Below are 20,000 nucleotides of genomic sequence, written 5' to 3'. Positions count from 1 at the left end.
ACAATTTTCTACATTCAAACATCGACGGCCTCTTCTCTCTAAAAATTCACCAGACCACTTCTACCACCAGCAAAGAAGTTTCCATCCCTAATTCCTCTGTGATTCCCACTAACCTAAACATTAAGCTGGCATTGAAGGGTGTGAATTACCCCGGCCAATCTGTTCTTTTAAATACAGCTTTTAGCAAGTTTTGAAAGGAGAAGAGCAGAACTTGCTATGCCAATAATATCGAGTCTTCTGTGGCGAAGTGGTTTTTGCATAGAAAACAAAGCGGTCAGTTGAAGAGGAATAATATCAGTACTTTGTTTAAAACTGTGTGTAAAAAGCTGTCTCTTTATCATTAACAATAAGTTGTAAAACGTGAATGGGGAGTGACAGTCTTCAAGTTTGTGAGAAGATCGCGCCCTGGTGGAATAAAGGCACGAACAGCTTACAGCACCTAGAATTACCAGGAAGTATTTAGAGTAAAACGGTTTCTAAAAGCTGGCTTTATGAAAGAGAGAAAAAAAATATATATATATATATAAAATAGTAAAATGGAAGGGGAGTGATAGATTTAAATTAATCGTGAAGTGGAGCGCCCCCTGTATAAAGTAAAAGTGAGAAAAGCTTACAGCACCTGGTATTCCCAGGTGGTCTCCCATCCAAGTACTAACCAGACCCTACCCTGCTTAGCTTCCGAGATCAGACGAGATCGGGCGTGTTCAGGGTGGTATGGCCATAAGCGAGAGATGCTACCAAAAACAGCCCTTTTGCATTACACGCGTCTATACATGCCAGTTAGTCCCATTGGATCCTACTCCTGGTTTATTTATTTTTTTATCTGACTCACACTGCAGCACCACCATCCAATCGGCAGCGCCGGAACTACACCAAACATTCACCAAACTACTCAGCCGGCAGCCTACCACAATTATTCCATTCTTTCCGCATCCGCACACTTCCTTATTTTTAACTCCTTTTCACTACCGCACAGGTTAATCGCCGCACGTCCCCCGCCGGCAAACATTACTCCTTTGCCTACTGCATGCAGGCTTCTCTTAACGACCCTCTGTTATCAACTCCGCTAACAGCCACAAAATCTCCGCCGCACGAAGCCCACTGGTAGCTGCTGAATCACATGCTTCCCCAAAACGTCGCGCTGTCAGAACACTGGGAGCTACACACACCAACAAGTCCATACTGCAGGCTGCAGCCAGAACAATTTTCTACATTCAAACATCGACGGCCTCTTCTCTCTAAAAATTCACCAGACCGCTTCTACCACCAGCAAAGAAGTTTCCATCCCTAATTCCTCTGTGATTCCCACTAACCTAAACATTAAGCTGGCATTGAAGGGTGTGAATTACCCCGGCCAACCTGTTCTTTTAAATACAGCTTTTAGCAAGTTATGAAAGGAGAAGAGCAGAACTTGCTATGCCAATAATATCGAGTCTTCTGTGGCGAAGTGGTTTTTGCATAGAAAACAAAGCGGTCAGTTGAAGAGGAATAATATCAGTACTTTGTTTAAAACTGTGTGTAAAAAGCTGTCTCTTTATCATTAACAATAAGTTGTAAAACGTGAATGGGGAGTGACAGTCTTCAAGTCTGTGAGAAGATCGCGCCCTGGTGGAATAAAGGCACGAACAGCTTACAGCACCTAGAATTACCAGGAAGTATTTAGAGTAAAACGGTTTCTAAAAGCTGCCTTTATGAATGAGAGAAAAAAAAAAATATATATATATATAATAGTAAAATGGAAGGGGAGTGATAGATTTAAATTAATCGTGAAGTGGAGCGCCCCCCGTTTAAAGTAAAAGTGAGAAAAGCTTACAGCACCTGGTATTCCCAGGAGGTCTCCCATCCAAGTACTAACCAGACCCTACGCTGCTTAGCTTCCGAGATCAGACGAGATCAGGCGTGTTCAGGGTGGTATGGCCGTAAGCGAGAGATGCTACCAAAAACAGCCCTTTTGCATTACACGCGTCTATACATGCCAGTTAGTCCCATTGGATCCTACTCCTGGTTTTTTTTTTTTTTATCTGACTCACACTGCAGCCCCACCATCCAATCGGCAGCGCCGGACCCACACCAAACATTCACCAAACTACTCAGCCGGCAGCCTACCACAATTATTCCATTCTTTCCGCATCCGCACACTTCCTTCTTTTTAACTCCTGTAGGATCACACATGCACATATCACAAAGCTTAAATTCCAGGTGGCCTGAGACAAGGCCTACCCTGGTACGAGAAGGCACACATCGACCTAGGCCCCAAAGGGGGGTTTGTGACCCCACACACATAGATAACCAGGGAGGCCAGCACTCCAACTTTTATTGCCCAAAGCTTTAACAACCTACAGATAGCAGAGTGGATCACCAGGGACAGGGGCCCCTCGACTTGGCACACAACCCCATCCCCCGACGTCCTGCCTTACATACCACTCACCCAGCACCCCACAGAAAGTTTCTTTTAAGTTTGGCTTTTGTATATCTGTATATGTATTTACTCTTGACTACTAGTCTTAATATACAGATATGTACAGGTTATGTTCGAATGTGTCTTAACTTTTGGAGATTCTTTTTCCTTGTTTGACAAACCTTCTCCCCCCCCTTTTCTTTGCCACATTCCTCGGCAACCCTTATCTGATCTTTGTATTCTACCATGCCTATCTAAGGGTAAGATGTGCTTATGACATGAGAATATGTCATATAATGTCTGTATAAAGGGTAATATCTGTTGAGGTACAACCTAAACCACCTGTACCATATACTGGTGTTAGTAATAGAACATTACTTATATTATGCTATTATTTTATCATTAATTAATCATCACAGATGGTATTTGGTGTGAACCGCTAGGCTGGTACGACATGTTTGGTATCAAACCGAAGGAAAATCACTCCAGTTTCCAAATCTGGTCAATGGTTATCACAAAAGTGGATATATCAAAAGTTACACCAGCCTAATGAAAATCACCATTACCAGAGAAGTCAGTCTGGTCATAAATCCCAAAAGGACTGATACCGACCCCCTTCCGAAAGCCCGCCAAATGGATGGTCAGCCATTGGTCCAGGACTCGAATTCCTGGTCACTCCTAATCACGAACCTTATGCTATAAAACCTGGCATCTCAGAACAAAGCAGCGGAGAGAAAGGCGGATAAAAAGAGAAGAACACGGAGAAACAAGCAGCGTTCTTAAAGCCCGTCGGTGAAGACCCAAAGAACTGCAACTCAGCCCAAGCTTCACCAGAAGAAAGAACCGGAGGGACTCCACTCCAACAACCGCTGCAAACACCGCGCCTCCCTGAGAGCCATCACCCATCAGCTCATCAGCCACTGCAACCAACTGCAAAGACCTCCCTCTTTCCTGCATCCAAGTAAACCAACTTCCTTTCCTTTCTAACAACCTGAACTGTCCTATTCACCTGCTATATTCCTTTAGGTTTATAATCCTTACAAACTGCTTGCTTTGCAGAACAGTTTTTCCCTTTTCAGGTTAATCATTTTAAATCTGGTCATTGCATTTTCATGATTACATCGTTTGTGTCTATTCCGTTATTTCATGTTTATTGTTTGTTAGGTGTAATGTCTGTCTTATGTTAGTTGTAGGAATAAATGCATGTCTTTTTACACAACTTCAGCCTCCGTCATTGAGTGCTCACAATAGTCCCTGCCTCTGTGCGATCTGGCTACTACGCTCTGAAACCTCTAAACTCGCCTGAAATATCGCGAGACTCTCTCTCATCGGCCGTGAGGGAAGCTTCGCTACCGATCGTTTACATTACCTGGTGACGCAGCTCGCTGGACGAGCCCACTAACCCAGGTTATTAAGCGATACTGGTTATTAATGAATCCCATTTAAGTCTCACATTAACAGATATCGGGGATTCACAATTGAGTTTGGAGGAGCCGACCATTCGGCATAACAATTGGTTAATAATCAGCATTAAATAATAATTAATTAAAAGTTAATTAATTTCAAAACATATTGGTGGAGATATTAAAATTTACCTGAGCTAATAATTCCTACATAATTGGTGGAGAATGCGGGCACAAGGTTTAAACTTATTGTGAGCACACAATTTAAACTTTTTATGACTGAACGTACAGTTGAATAAGCGCTACAGTGAACTGGTTGGAAAAGTTGAGGATTAATCGCACTCAGGGCAATCTGAAGGCATATAAGCGGGAACATACGGGCTTAATATAGTTATTTTTATTTCTGTTATTAGTAGTTATATTATTTTGTTTTATTTTTGGTTATTTTATTTTAGTTTATTTCGTTAAAACTGCAGTAAACCTTAACCCTATGTCTGACGAGATTCTCAGATATAGCGCGTTGTTTCCAGGATCGATTCGGACGAGTTTCTCCGTTCCCATATATCCTGGCAGAGATCTCTCTATTAGCGAACAGGAATTCTTGTTACGAGGTTCTAACCTGAATTCTGTTGCGCTTGGACTCCCTGAGATAAGACCGATAGCTTAGCTACCTATCAGGATCTTACTCATATGTGTGTGCCTGCTTTAGACAAAGCAAGTTTAACACCACTTTGCGCTGCGAGCCAAGTGCGTGTGTAATTTGGAAATTGGGAGTCTCCAGTTCTTGAGACCCGCCGTGGTTTCAGCATCATTTGCGACGAGATATAGTGCACTCACTATTTAGATCCGTCGCCGTAACGCGAGCGCTGTCTCGCTCCAGTAATTGTTTTAAGGGGTTAAACTGCGCAAAGCGCAGAAGGCCGCAAGCGGCATGTGCATGCATTAAACGTGTGTGACACTCATTGATCGTCGGCAACCGCCTAGCTATCTCTTTGGTTACGAGTGCAGTCTGCGAACGCCACTCTAACCACTTAGAGATCAGAGCCCTGAAGGCCTGCCTGACGCCGTTTTTTTTTTGGTCACCAGTGACCCTACCCCTTAGGCTCACTTGCCTGGGACCCCCCACAAAGGGACCAACGCCCCATTGAGCCTCTAGTGGTCAGTCATAGAACTACCACTCCATTTCGAAATTGCGCCTCTAGTGGTCAGGCATAGAACTACCACTCAATTTCGAAATTGCGCTTCTAGTGGCAAGCCATAGCAGTGCCACTCCATTGAAATTGCACCTCTAGTGGTCAGCCATAGTAGGTTAACATCTGAGTTGGGCCTCGTGGTCATCTGCGGTAATACCAACACGCATAATTGGACACACAGGTTCTTGCCTGAAAGCCTTAATCAACTTTTTAATCAACTTGATTACAACACATTAACATCTAATTAGGTTATTGCTGCATAACTAATTGATGTTTTCAATTAAATAAGAAACACAACTCATTGGGTTAGATTTCTGTTTTACCTTTTTGTTTATTTTAGGTTTTATTTCACTTTATGCTTTTATTCACTCCCTCTCCCCCAACAAGGGTACTTGCATAGAAGTTCAACCATTATTAACAACGGTCAACATACACAATCACATCAGAGAGTCGTTTGATTCTGATCAGTTGAGCTCTTCCTGTGCTAGGTGCTTGCCATTCGCTCTCTGTTGGTTGAGCTTGTCTGTGGCTCTGCTGTCACTGCTTACGATCATACAGTTTGTCAGAACCGAAGGGGAGTTCTCAGCAATTAGACGCCCAAAAGCGTGCCAGCCCGGCTGCACCCACTGACTCATTAAGGGCAAGGCTGACAGGTACCTCAGGCGATCATTACAACTTTTGAGCAGGACCTCGTCTAGGGTGAGTTTGGAGAACGGCCCTAGCTTGGACTCTCACTAGGGTGGGTGATACCTGAAGGCTATTTTGCCAGCCCTGGTCGAGTCAGGTCTCAGGTAGTGCAGCCGATAAGCTGAGCCCCACCTGGGTTGTCTCAGTTGTGCATACAGAACACCCCCTTCCAAGTTGACATTGCTGGGGATCGGGGGAGTGGGAGCCGGACTCAGGCCTGCTTGGCTGGGATTGAGCTTGTGGGACGTGCCCTGTTCAGGAGGGACACCTGACAGCGTTCAAACCTCTCCACCTGCATCACTAGCTTAACACCGCAACAATTCGGATAGGGACAAGTAAAGCAGAACCTGCTAGTGGTCCCCCTTCTGGTCAAAGCGGAGTTGTTCAACAGAGCCCAACCCAGGGGTAATCTGATCTGCAACAGCAAGCTAAGTTTGAATGCAGTCCCATTGCTTTTGAAGCTCTTGCTTCCCACTTTCTATTCCCAACTTCTCCTGTCATCTTCTGACACTGTCAGTAGTCACAGACCGACAATTTCCTGGATAAGGTTTTACCTTTTACCCCTGACTAGGGCATCTCTCAAGCCCTAGAGTAACTCACACTGTTCTAACCTGCAACAACTTCTCCCAGGGAGCAATTTTTGTTTGTTTATTTTGTCGTGGGTAACTATTCCCGTGGTTCACTACACCCTTCCAGTTACCCAGTGACAGGCCCCAGTTCTACTTAATTTTATTTTGTTGGTTTTATTTGTTCACCCAGATTTAGGTGTCAGGTCACCCACCTAGACAACCCCCAGTCTGAGTGTAACAGATTTCTGCGGCCACCCTGCAGTTGACCGAGTCACAATGATCCACATGGAAAGCCCCCTCAACCAGTGGAAAGATTTGGGTACCTGGCCTGATGTTGTGACTTCCGACTTCCTACCCAGTCATGCCGATCTCATACGGTCCAAAGCAGCTAACCAAATTGAGGACGACATCGCTGAACTAATGGCCATGCCACCCACTCAGAAATGCGGGAGTAAAAGGCTAACCGAAGCACTCGGCTCCCTCGCACACAAACTTCTAGCCAGGTTGAAGACAAATGAAGAGGAAACGTCCTGTCTCCAGCAAAGGGTGCAAGCACTCCAACAGCAGGAGAGAGACACCCAACAACTTCTGGCTGAGACACAGCGAGATGCGGCCCAAGCTCAACATCGCATTAAGAGCTTCGAGCAAGAACTCCAACAAAGAAGGTCTCCGTCCCATGAGGAAGAGGAGACAGAAGAAGGCAAGATTCCTCAAACAAGCAAAAAGCTTCAACAGGCTTTGGAAGGGCTCAGAGCTGAAGCTGACCAGCAAGAACAGCAAGCCAGAGCCACCAAAGAGAACCTCGAAGCCAGACTGGACCAGGCCGAAACACTGTTGGACAGAGCCCACACAGAGCTCAAGAACAAGGATGCTCGGATCCAGGCCCTGGAAAACCATCTGGCTGAGGCACAGAGATGCCTGCACAAGCTGAATCACCAGCTAATCAGCTCCCAAGAACAGCTCACCGATGCCAGAACGAAACATCGAGCTGACGTAGTAGAGATTGACCGAATGAGACAAGAACTAATACAGGCATATGAGGTGAAGTCAGAATTTGGAGCCTCCTACAATTCAGTGATGGCACCGACTTCCTCTCCGACAGTGCTGTTTCCCCCAAGGCACTCAGACCGCGTTCAAGGGACCTCTCATCGGGACAAGTTACCTCCTTGGCCATCACCGGACCTTGAGGAACCAAGCGCCTGGAAGGTCTCTCTCAAAGAAGGCACCCCAGATGAAACAGGTGTACTGAAGCGATACCAACACCGGGTTACCACAAAGGAGCTTGATAAAGTAGCTCGGAATATCGACATGTTTACGCCTAACCCCATGGGGGGCCACGACATTCATACCTACCTCCAAGACATTGACTTCCACCTCAAAAGACTGGACAATGTGACCAATGAAGACAGAGTCTACCTCATCAGGATCACATCCAGCCTGGAGGTCCGCAGCTTCCTGGATCGACAGCCCAGTCGAATCAAGGCCGACTCCAAGCTGCTACACGAAGCACTGATTCAAGAGTTTGCTGATCCTGAGTCGGAACAAGGTATCAGTGTCGCCTTGGATGTCAAACAGAGCAGACAAGAGACTCCCCAAGCCTACTACAATCGCCTTCGTCGGGCATATTTTGGGTCCAAAAATGAGGCAGACATGGAAGAAGATGCAACCTTCAAGGCTCTCTTCCTTCGGAATCTCCACCCAACCTTAAATCACTACCTTGGGCTCATGGCTTGTCCCCACACCATGACAAGTCAACAACTACGAGACCTTGCAATCAAGGCATACCACAAACAAAGAGCAGCAGCCGAGAAAGCAACTAAAGCGACGGCAGTGCTAAATCTTGGCATTACAGACTCCAACCTGGCATTGGAAGGTGGCCACCCTCATCCGCAACCACCAATCCATGACCGAGGTTGGACAGCAGCAAGCCACAGTGAGCGTTACCCTGGTCCGCCTCCACAGCAGTTGAAGACCCGGCCAGACCGGTGGGAGGCACAGCGCTCTCTTAACCCTAGGATGCATGAGTCATATGACCCTACACTCTTCCATAAGTGGGTCATTTTTGACCCACTTATAAAAATCTATGTGTTTCATGCCATTTTTTGACATTTTGGTTACGAATAATGAATTGTACTATAGTCTGTATTACATTCTGGACCACACAAGAATGATTTCATGTTTGAAATTTTATTATTTTCCACTTTATTACAGATTTTAAACATTTTGATAATTAAAAAACTAATACTGCACAGAACAGCAACAGAACAATGTGAACATTCATTATGTGTATGTGGGTAAATGTCCGGTCATTGACAGTTCCTTTCTCTTTTCTATTCTCTTGCAGGTAAGTGTCGGTGTTTGCTGAAGCTTTTGATGTGATAGTCCCTGTTTTGCCTTCTTGTCTCCTCACTGCATGCAGTTGTGACAGACTACCTGTTTCTGGCTGTGATCATTGCACACAGGCACATTGCACTTCCCACTCCTATTGCTGACTTTGCGATCTTTATTACTTGGGCAGATCTGACACCTCTTTCTCTTCTGTTGGCCCTGTGTGCTTCTGTCCTGTGGCTGGGTTGTGGCTTTTGTCACCCCACACCTTCCCATTGCTTCAATGATCGGGGTTTGCAGTTGTGGGCAGCCTTCCAGTCGACTCCTCATGTGTGGTGTGATAAGTTCCCTTGAGAGCTCTTTGAGCAAGAGTCGTCGTGCATTGGTGATACCTCTGTTGAATTCAGGGTGCTGAGTCGTGAAAAAGGTGTAGGCATTTAGGGTGGCGATGTCAAGGATGTTGTACCACAGCACCATGGGCCACCTCTGTGTTTGTCGCTTGCAGGTGTAGGTGCCAACCATCTGGTCCATGGTGTCAACACCTCCTTTGGTCTTGTTATAGAAGGTCATAGCTGGCCATGGTAATGCTGCCATTGAATCCAAACTGTACTGTGAACCTCCCTGGACTTAGAAGCCTTCATCAGAGGAGGGATGTCTGGCTTGTTCTGTCGTAGAGTCCCCACAATAGTGAGATCCATTTCCAGGAGATGCTGCGCATGCTGCACACTGGTGAAAAAGTTATCTGTGGTGATGTTGCGACCTGTGTTTCTGAATCTACTGCACAACTGCCGGACAATGTTGTCTCCCAGATTCTTCTGAACTTCTTCCCCTGGTTGTCTCCCTGTGTAAACCATCCCATCTATTGCATATGGGATGCGTGCATCACAAACCCAGAAGATCTTTAGGCCATACTTGGTGGGCTTGTTTGGCATCTGGATGACCATATCTCCTGTAAACCTAGCAGTCATGACACTAGATGAGGAAACATAAAAGGAAGAGAATGTTTTGAATGACAATCAATATGTAGCTATGTAAATAAATGCACACATGCACATTCTCTCTCTCTCTTTCTCACACACACACACTCTCTCCTCAAACCCCACCCATACACACACTCACACAATACATATGTACAGTAATGATACCTAGCTTAGTTAGCTAGCAAGTGTTAGCTAACTATAAAGTAGGATAATTTGATAATACCTAATAACAACAATAATAATAATCCTTCACATAATATTCATGAATGTGTAAGTATGGTGAAATATATATATTTTTTTCTGAGATAAAAAAATAATACTTACATGTATCAGGTCTTGCTGTGGAAAATAATCTTCCTGAACGGTGACACTTCTAACATAGGGTGTGTGGTCCACAGTAAATGTATCCTTGACAGCCACAATTGATAAGAAGCACAGGTTCCCAAGAAATTGTATGGGAAATGCATGTGGGTCATTTTTGACCCACTTATGGAAGCTTGGGGTAGTAATACAAATATTACAATTTCTTAAAAAGTATAAGAGGTAACTTAAAAATTTTAATGACATGATATCAAAAACATGTAATTTCAGGAATACCTGGAATATGAAAAGATAAAAACTTTTCATTACAAAGATACTGCAAGAAAACAACCTCACCGGGTCATTTTTGACCCACTTGTGCATCCTAGGGTTAACCAAGGGAAACCAAGACCCACAGAGCCTTGGAATAAGCGGGGAGATCGGCTAGGAAGCCAGTTCTCTAATCCAAGCTCTCCACTAAGTTCCCGACGGAATCAACCACGGAACTGGAAAGACAGGAGGAAAAGTTATGAACCAGACTTGAAGCCTGGACAAACCACGGAGAAAGATGAGTGGGTTCTACTCCAGTTGCTGCGTGATTTCTTTGCTCAGCATCCCCTCAAGGGTCAAGAGGACTTTCGGAAGAAAGATCCAAAATGACTAGGACTGAAGCACAAAACACGCACGACCCCACAATCCTCACCAGAACCCAAACCAGACAATGCCCCCAGACTCCCTTGGATGTCAGCCCTAAGTAACACTCAACAGCCATCAGCTTTCCCTACCAGAGATATTGGAACAACTGAAGATGTCCCACCTCAACTAGAAAAAGCTGCCGACTCAAGCCTGGTAAGAGCACCTGATGTTGCCGTCACCAACACAGAGCTCGATCAAGAGGATGAGCCCCCACCAGCACCTGACAACGCTGTCCTAGTTGTGTGCCGTGACTCAGAAGAGCACCACCCCTACTGTGGTGAGGCCTCACCAATTCCTGGCCAGGCCCTTGTGCCACAGCTCCTGGGAGATCTGGTGGAAAGGGGGGTAGCCAAGAAATTCTACCTCTCCATCACCCTGGAAGATGTTCTCACCCTGGAGGCCCTCATCGACACTGCAGCAGACATCACCCTAATGTCAGCCAGTCTTTTCTGCCAAGTGCAGCACCTAGCCGCCCAGAAGAACAAAACCCTCCAGCCGAGGAAATGCTCTTTGGACGTGCAGGCGTATTCACCAGTGGGCACCAGGATGGATCACATGATACCCCTCAATTGGTCCATCGGTCCCATGAATGTAATGCACCCAGTATACATTTCCCAACTTGAGTCCATTCCTCTCCTCATTGGGAAAGATTTGCTGAACCGGTTCGAGCCGATGTTAGACTTCCAACGTCTGAAAATTTGGGCTCAAGTTATAGAACCACTGCCACTGTGGAAACCTGACGCAGCCACACAGGAATGTCAAACCCTGGCTGCATCCTCAGACCTCACTCCACACCATGGAGAGTACCCAGCTGGAGATCAGAATCGTGACACGAGAGACCCATGCCAGCACCATGACTCCTTCCTGTGTAGGCTGGACCCTACCTCAGGATTCTTCAGCCCCAAGATCAGGAAAGGCATATGGCTCCAAGGCATGGAAGTCACAGATGTGGTAATGACCATGGGGGTAGAAAAATATCCAGTGACAAAAGGGACTGTATGTCACATGGAGCTTGCTGGTGACCAACACCTGACAATCCATGCTATAACTGCCCAGCCTAACACAGTACAGTCACCCAGCTGCCACTACTATTCTCGGGAGGGACCAGCAGCACCCAGCATTTTGGACACGCCGACGCCAATGGAACCGTCGCAACACCACTACGTTGATGAGAATGTCTCTCAAGACATGATCACCATTTATGTAGATGGACGCGCATTCAAACAAAAGGGGACCCTGAAAGCTAGAGCAAGCATTCTGGGGCTCAACGACGACCTCGTCCCACCACAACAGCTCAAGCTCTGTCCTCACACATCGCAGTATGCGAAGCTGGCAACAATCTTAATTGCCCGGGAGGTGGCCTCCGAACATGGAGTAGAGAACCTGCTGATCTGCAAAGACTCCAGCTATACACGTCTCAGCTTCATGTGCTATCTCCCTCACTGGACACAGAATGGCTTCAAGACATCAGGGAACAAGCCAGTCAAACACCATGACCACACGGATGCACTTGCCAAAGCAGGAGCACTGCATGGTGATTCATGGGAGTTTTGTCCCCTCCCACCCACCCACGCTGTCCAGATCGTCACCCGCAGTCACAGCCGAGCATCTGCCCCACCGCCAACGATTTCACTGTTGGAACTTTCCCCTCAGGTTTCCAACTCTGACATCGTCTCCCTCCAGCCCACTGATTCTGTGCTCAGCACGGTCTGCGATCACCTCCGCGACCCTGCTGCGAACTCGATCTCCACAACTGACCAAGAATCCCTTCCTGACCTCCATCACCTGATGACAGCTTTATCCTCTTTTCATCTTGCCGAGGGCGTACCTCTTCATGTCCCTGATGCCCACACTTCACCACGGCTCGTGGTCCCTCAGGCACAAAGGGGGGTCATGCTACTGTACGCCCACGACGCACCCTGTGCAGGCCACCGCAATGCCAAAACAACCTATGAGGCACTTAGTCAAGTAGCCTACTGGCCTAACATGCGACAGGATGTGACGGAATATGTGAAAGGATGTCTGGTCTGCTGCCAATTCCAACCAAAAGAAGGACAACTTTTCCAGTTCAAATCTCCCCAAAACCCCCAAGAGAGAAGAACAAAGAGGAAGGGAAGGAGAGAAGGTCACAGATAGGGTAGACCAATGTGGTGGGCTTGACTACTGATATCTGGGTGATCTTGATGTTTTCGTTTATCTGTTTGTTTGTTTTGATAACTTCTCATTTTCTTTGGTTGTTGTTTTTGGTAAGGACCTGGGGTGGCTCACGCGTGCCCGGGAAATTACTGAAGAGGATCCGGTTTTGCATTTTCTTGTCACGTTTGTTTCTTTACAATTGTCCTCTGGCCGAGAATTGTTGCCACTATATCTTTTTCCTGTCCCCTTTGCACAAGGGTGCACCACACTCCAAATCAGTCTTGACTCACCCCCTCACTCCTAATCCGGTCCTTATTTTCTATCCCCTTACCACTAGGATGACGCTGCCCTGCTACTAGCGTTATTCAGCCAGGAGGGGTGAGGCCCCAGTCCAAGAGGGCATCCCCTGGGCCTCCGTCAGGCATTGTCTTCCGGGAACAGCCCGGTCTCTTGATTACTAACTGTTGTACCCACATACAGCGAGTATTCGTCTGACGATGTCGACCGAGCCCACTTCCTCCATGAGAGACGCCAAACGAGTGGGACAGGTGTCCGATGGACCCAGGATGCCATGCATCATGCTGCCGTGGACACTACCCACATGCTGGAGCAGTTACCCAACGACCGTGAACCAAGCTGAGTCCAATCGACTGCCTGAGAGGTTCCTGGACGCCTTGCTGGGAGCTGCGGCACCCTGTTCGACAGAGGGTTCACCACTCCTTGCTGTCCCAGAAGCCAGGGGCCAGCCCATGCGCCTCCTCCCTGTCCATCCAGTCACTGTACCACCCAGAGTGCCAAAAAACGGGACCTTTCATGTGCCTCGTTGCATGTGGATGATCCTGTTTCAACTTCCGTCGCCTGAATGATGGCAATGCCATCATCAGCCGAAAGGGGGGATATGTAGGATCACACATGCACATATCACAAAGCTTAAATTCCAGGTGGCCTGAGACAAGGCCTACCCTGGTACGAGAAGGCACACATCGACCTAGGCCCCAAAGGGGGGTTTGTGACCCCACACACATAGATAACCAGGGAGGCCAGCACTCCAACTTTTATTGCCCAAAGCTTTAACAACCTACAGATAGCAGAGTGGATCCCCAGGGACAGGGGCCCCTCGACTTGGCACACAACCCCATCCCCCGACGTCCTGCCTTACATACCACTCACCCAGCACCCCACAGAAAGTTTCTTTTAAGTTTGGCTTTTGTATATCTGTATATGTATTTACTCTTGACTACTAGTCTTAATATACAGATATGTACAGGTTATGTTCGAATGTGTCTTAACTTTTGGAGATTCTTTTTCTTTGTTTGACAAACCTTCTCCCCCCCCTTTTCTTTGCCACATTCCTCGGCAACCCTTATCTGATCTTTGTATTCTACCATGCCTATCTAAGGGTAAGATGTGCTTATGACATGAGAATATGTCATATAATGTCTGTATAAAGGGTAATATCTGTTGAGGTACAACCTAAACCACCTGTACCATATACTGGTGTTAGTAATAGAACATTACTTATATTATGCTATTATTTTATCATTAATTAATCATCACAGATGGTATTTGGTGTGAACCGCTAGGCTGGTACGACATGTTTGGTATCAAACCGAAGGAAAATCACTCCAGTTTCCAAATCTGGTCAATGGTTATCACAAAAGTGGATATATCAAAAGTTACACCAGCCTAATGAAAATCACCATTACCAGAGAAGTCAGTCTGGTCATAAATCCCAAAAGGACTGATACCGACCCCCTTCCGAAAGCCCGCCAAATGGATGGTCAGCCATTGGTCCAGGACTCGAATTCCTGGTCACTCCTAATCACGAACCTTATGCTATAAAACCTGGCATCTCAGAACAAAGCAGCGGAGAGAAAGGCGGATAAAAAGAGAAGAACACGGAGAAACAAGCAGCGTTCTTAAAGCCCGTCGGTGAAGACCCAAAGAACTGCAACTCAGCCCAAGCTTCACCAGAAGAAAGAACCGGAGGGACTCCACTCCAACAACCGCTGCAAACACCGCGCCTCCCTGAGAGCCATCACCCATCAGCTCATCAGCCACTGCAACCAACTGCAAAGACCTCCCTCTTTCCTGCATCCAAGTAAACCAACTTCCTTTCCTTTCTAACAACCTGAACTGTCCTATTCACCTGCTATATTCCTTTAGGTTTATAATCCTTACAAACTGCTTGCTTTGCAGAACAGTTTTTCCCTTTTCAGGTTAATCATTTTAAATCTGGTCATTGCATTTTCATGATTACATCGTTTGTGTCTATTCCGTTATTTCATGTTTATTGTTTGTTAGGTGTAATGTCTGTCTTATGTTAGTTGTAGGAATAAATGCATGTCTTTTTACACAACTTCAGCCTCCGTCATTGAGTGCTCACAATAGTCCCTGCCTCTGTGCGATCTGGCTACTACGCTCTGAAACCTCTAAACTCGCCTGAAATATCGCGAGACTCTCTCTCATCGGCCGTGAGGGAAGCTTCGCTACCGATCGTTTACATTACCTGGTGACGCAGCTCGCTGGACGAGCCCACTAACCCAGGTTATTAAGCGATACTGGTTATTAATGAATCCCATTTAAGTCTCACATTAACAGATATCGGGGATTCACAATTGAGTTTGGAGGAGCCGACCATTCGGCATAACAATTGGTTAATAATCAGCATTAAATAATAATTAATTAAAAGTTAATTAATTTCAAAACATATTGGTGGAGATATTAAAATTTACCTGAGCTAATAATTCCTACACTCCTTTTCAGTACTGCACAGGTTAATCGCCGCACGTCCCCCGCCGGCAAACATTACTCCTTTGCCTACTGCATGCAGGCTTCTCTTAACGACCCTCTGTTATCAACTCCGCTAACAGCCACAAAATCTCCGCCGCACGAAGCCCACTGGTAGCTGCTGAATCACATGCTTCCCCAAAACGTCGCGCTGTCAGAACACTGGGAGCTACACACACCAACAAGTCCATACTGCAGGCTGCAGCCAGAACAATTTTCTACATTCAAACATCGACGGCCTCTTCTCTCTAAAAATTCACCAGACCGCTTCTACCACCAGCAAAGAAGTTTCCATCCCTAATTCCTCTGTGATTCCCACTAACCTAAACATTAAGCTGGCATTGAAGGGTGTGAATTACCCCGGCCAATCTGTTCTTTTAAATACAGCTTTTAGCAAGTTTTGAAAGGAGAAGAGCAGAACTTGCTATGCCAATAATATCGAGTCTTCTGTGGCGAAGTGGTTTTTGCATAGAAAACAAAGCGGTCAGTTGAAGAGGAATAATATCAGTACTTTGTTTAAAACTGTGTGTAAAAAGCTGTCTCTTTATCATTAACAATAAGTTGTAAAACGTGAATGGAGAGTGACAGTCTTCAAGTTGGTGAGAAGATCGCGCCCTGGTGGAATAAAGGCACGAACAGCTTACAGCACCTAGAATTACCAGGAAGTATTTAGAGTAAAACGGTTTCTAAAAGCTGCCTTTATGAATGAGAGAAAAAAAAAAAAAAAAAAATATATATATATATATATATATATATATATATATATATATATATATATATATAAAATAGTAAAATGGAAGGGGAGTGATAGATTTAAATTAATCGTGAAGTGGAGCGCCCCCTGTATAAAGTAAAAGTGAGAAAAGCTTACAGCACCTGGTATTCCCAGGTGGTCTCCCATCCAAGTACTAACTAGACCCTATCCTGCTTAGCTTCCGAGATCAGACGAGATCGGGCGTGTTCAGGGTGGTATGGCCGTAAGCGAGAGAAACTACCAAAAACAGCCCTTTTGCATTACACGCCTCTATACATGCCAGTTGGTCCCATTGGATACTACTAATGTTCTTTTTTTTTTTTATCTGACTCACACTGCAGCCCCACCATCCAATCGGCAGCGCCGGACCCACACCCAACATTCACCAAACTACTCAGCCGGCAGCCTACCACAATTATTCCATTCTTTCCGCATCCGCACACTTCCTTCTTTTTAACTCATTTTCACTACCGCACAGGTTAATCGCCGCACGTCCCCCGCCGGCAAACATTACTCCTTTGCCTACTGCATGCAGGCTTCTCTTAACGACCCTCTGTTATCAACTCCGCTAACAGCCACAAAATCTCCGCCGCACGAAGCCCACTGGTAGCTGCTGAATCACATGCTTCCCCAAAACGTCGCGCTGTCAGAACACTGGGAGCTACACACACCAACAAGTCCATACTGCAGGCTGCAGCCAGAACAATTTTCTACATTCAAACATCGACGGCCTCTTCTCTCTAAAAATTCACCAGACCGGTTCTACCACCAGCAAAGAAGTTTCCATCCCTAATTCCTCTGTGATTCCCACTAACCTAAATATTAAGCTGGCATTGAAGGGTGTGAATTACCCCGGCCAACCTGTTCTTTTAAATACAGCTTTTAGCAAGTTATGAAAGGAGAAGAGCAGAACTTGCTATGCCAATAATATCGAGTCTTCTGTGGCGAAGTGGTTTTTGCATAGAAAACAAAGCGGTCAGTTGAAGAGGAATAATATCAGTACTTTGTTTAAAACTGTGTGTAAAAAGCTGTCTCTTTATCATTAACAATAAGTTGTAAAACGTGAATGGGGAGTGACAGTCTTCAAGTTTGTGAGAAGATCGCGCCCTGGTGGAATAAAGGCACGAACAGCTTACAGCACCTAGAATTACCAGGAAGTATTTAGAGTAAAACGGTTTCTAAAAGCTGCCTTTATGAATGAGAGAAAAAAAAAAATATATATATATATATAATAGTAAAATGGAAGGGGAGTGATAGATTTAAATTAATCGTGAAGTGGAGCGCCCCCCGTTTAAAGTAAAAGTGAGAAAAGCTTACAGCACCTGGTATTCCCAGGAGGTCTCCCATCCAAGTACTAACCAGACCCTACGCTGCTTAGCTTCCGAGATCAGACGAGATCAGGCGTGTTCAGGGTGGTATGGCCGTAAGCGAGAGATGCTACCAAAAACAGCCCTTTTGCATTACACGCGTCTATACATGCCAGTTAGTCCCATTGGATCCTACTCCTGGTTTTTTTTTTTTTTATCTGACTCACACTGCAGCCCCACCATCCAATCGGCAGCGCCGGACCCACACCAAACATTCACCAAACTACTCAGCCGGCAGCCTACCACAATTATTCCATTCTTTCCGCATCCGCACACTTCCTTATTTTTAACTCCTTTTCAGCACTGCACAGGTTAATCGCCGCACGTCCCCCGCCGGCAAACATTACTCCTTTGCCTACTGCATGCAGGCTTCTCTTAACGACCCTCTGTTATCAACTCCGCTAACAGCCACAAAATCTCCGCCGCACGAAGCCCACTGGTAGCTGCTGAATCACATGCTTCCCCAAAACGTCGCGCTGTCAGAACACTGGGAGCTACACACACCAACAAGTCCATACTGCAGGCTGCAGCCAGAACAATTTTCTACATTCAAACATCGACGGCCTCTTCTCTCTAAAAATTCACCAGACCGCTTCTACCACCAGCAAAGAAGTTTCCATCCCTAATTCCTCTGTGATTCCCACTAACCTAAACATTAAGCTGGCATTGAAGGGTGTGAATTACCCCGGCCAATCTGTTCTTTTAAATACAGCTTTTAGCAAGTTTTGAAAGGAGAAGAGCAGAACTTGCTATGCCAATAATATCGAGTCTTCTGTGGCGAAGTGGTTTTTGCATAGAAAACAAAGCGGTCAGTTGAAGAGGAATAATATCAGTACTTTGTTTAAAACTGTGTGTAAAAAGCTGTCTCTTTATCATTAACAATAAGTTGTAAAACGTGAATGGGGAGTGACAGTCTTCAAGTTGGTGAGAAGATCGCGCCCTGGTGGAATAAAGGCACGAACAGCTTACAGCACCTAGAATTACCAGGAAGTATTTAGAGTAAAACGGTTTCTAAAAGCTGCCTTTATGAATGAGAGAAAAAAAAAAAATATATATATATATATATATATATATATATATATAAAATAGTAAAATGGAAGGGGAGTGATAGATTTAAATTAATCGTGAAGTGGAGCGCCCCCTGTATAAAGTAAAAGTGAGAAAAGCTAACAGCACCTGGTATTCCCAGGTGGCCTCCCATCCAAGTACTAACCAGACCCTACCCTGCTTGGCTTCCGAGATCAGACGAGATCGGGCGTGTTCAGGGTGCTATGGCCGTAAGCGAGAGAAACTACCAAAAACAGCCCTTTTGCATTACACGCCTCTATACATGCCAGTTGGTCCCATTGGATACTACTAATGTTCTTTTTTTTTTTTTATCTGACTCACACTGCAGCCCCACCATCCAATCGGTAGCGCCGGACCCACACCCAACATTCACCAAACTACTCAGCCGGCAGCCTACCACAATTATTCCATTCTTTCCGCATCCGCACACTTCCTTCTTTTTAACTCATTTTCACTACCGCACAGGTTAATCGCCGCACGTCCCCCGCCGGCAAACATTACTCCTTTGCCTACTGCATGCAGGCTTCTCTTAACGACCCTCTGTTATCAACTCCGCTAACAGCCACAAAATCTCCGCCGCACGAAGCCCACTGGTAGCTGCTGAATCACATGCTTCCCCAAAACGTCGCGCTGTCAGAACACTGGGAGCTACACACACCAACAAGTCCATACTGCAGGCTGCAGCCAGAACAATTTTCTACATTCAAACATCGACGGCCTCTTCTCTCTAAAAATTCACCAGACCGCTTCTACCACCAGCAAAGAAGTTTCCATCCCTAATTCCTCTGTGATTCCCACTAACCTAAACATTAAGCTGGCATTGAAGGGTGTGAATTACCCCGGCCAATCTGTTCTTTTAAATACAGCTTTTAGCAAGTTTTGAAAGGAGAAGAGCAGAACTTGCTATGCCAATAATATCGAGTCTTCTGTGGCGAAGTGGTTTTTGCATAGAAAACAAAGCGGTCAGCTGAAGAGGAATAATATCAGTACTTTGTTTAAAACTGTGTGTAAAAAGCTGTCTCTTTATCATTAACAATAAGTTGTAAAACGTGAATGGGGAGTGACAGTCTTCAAGTTTGTGAGAAGATCGCGCCCTGGTGGAATAAAGGCACGAACAGCTTACAGCACCTAGAATTACCAGGAAGTATTTAGAGTAAAACGGTTTCTAAAAGCTGCCTTTATGAATGAGAGAAAAAAAAAATATATATATATATATATATATATATATAATAGTAAAATGGAAGGGGAGTGATAGATTTAAATTAATCGTGAAGTGGAGCGCCCCCCGTTTAAAGTAAAAGTGAGAAAAGCTTACAGCACCTGGTATTCCC

General features: G+C 45.6%; 1 protein-coding gene, 1 long non-coding RNA gene and 6 other non-coding genes across 8 annotated transcripts in view; all 8 read right to left on the bottom strand.

Moving 5' to 3' along the window:
* Nucleotides 1-607: 607 nt before the first annotated feature.
* LOC125732468 (5S ribosomal RNA) lies at nucleotides 608-726 on the bottom strand. The gene has a single exon (XR_007391848.1). It is a non-coding gene; the product is annotated as a 5S ribosomal RNA (ribosomal RNA).
* A 1,080-nt stretch (nucleotides 727-1,806) lies between these two features.
* Nucleotides 1,807-1,925, bottom strand: LOC125735054 (5S ribosomal RNA). Its single transcript, XR_007394353.1, has one exon. It is a non-coding gene; the product is annotated as a 5S ribosomal RNA (ribosomal RNA).
* Nucleotides 1,926-8,421: 6,496 nt separating this feature from the next.
* Nucleotides 8,422-10,252, bottom strand: LOC125712268 (uncharacterized). Its single transcript, XR_007383228.1, has 2 exons — nucleotides 9,883-10,252; nucleotides 8,422-9,550 (listed from the first exon to the last, which is right to left on the bottom strand). It is a non-coding gene; the product is annotated as an uncharacterized LOC125712268 (long non-coding RNA).
* A 3,148-nt stretch (nucleotides 10,253-13,400) lies between these two features.
* The window catches only part of LOC125719098 (protein NYNRIN-like), a 99,651-nt gene continuing 93,051 nt past the window's right edge, over nucleotides 13,401-20,000 (bottom strand). The window contains exon 2 of the mRNA XM_048993598.1: nucleotides 13,401-13,467. Within this exon, the coding sequence (XP_048849555.1) occupies nucleotides 13,401-13,467 (67 nt within the window). The remainder of the gene's footprint in view (nucleotides 13,468-20,000) is intronic.
* Nucleotides 16,345-16,463, bottom strand: LOC125735480 (5S ribosomal RNA). Its single transcript, XR_007394775.1, has one exon. It is a non-coding gene; the product is annotated as a 5S ribosomal RNA (ribosomal RNA).
* Nucleotides 17,545-17,663, bottom strand: LOC125735053 (5S ribosomal RNA). Its single transcript, XR_007394352.1, has one exon. It is a non-coding gene; the product is annotated as a 5S ribosomal RNA (ribosomal RNA).
* Nucleotides 18,766-18,884, bottom strand: LOC125737294 (5S ribosomal RNA). Its single transcript, XR_007396560.1, has one exon. It is a non-coding gene; the product is annotated as a 5S ribosomal RNA (ribosomal RNA).
* LOC125736283 (5S ribosomal RNA) overlaps nucleotides 19,978-20,000 on the bottom strand; it is a 119-nt gene continuing 96 nt past the window's right edge. Inside the window, exon 1 of the ribosomal RNA XR_007395566.1 lies at nucleotides 19,978-20,000. This exon is cut by the window's right edge and continues 96 nt beyond it. This is a non-coding gene — a ribosomal RNA (5S ribosomal RNA).

This window comes from Brienomyrus brachyistius, chromosome 2 (assembly GCF_023856365.1).
Source record: "Brienomyrus brachyistius isolate T26 chromosome 2, BBRACH_0.4, whole genome shotgun sequence".
Lineage (NCBI taxonomy): Eukaryota > Metazoa > Chordata > Actinopteri > Osteoglossiformes > Mormyridae > Brienomyrus > Brienomyrus brachyistius.
This window is presented reverse-complemented; position numbering and strand designations above follow the sequence as displayed.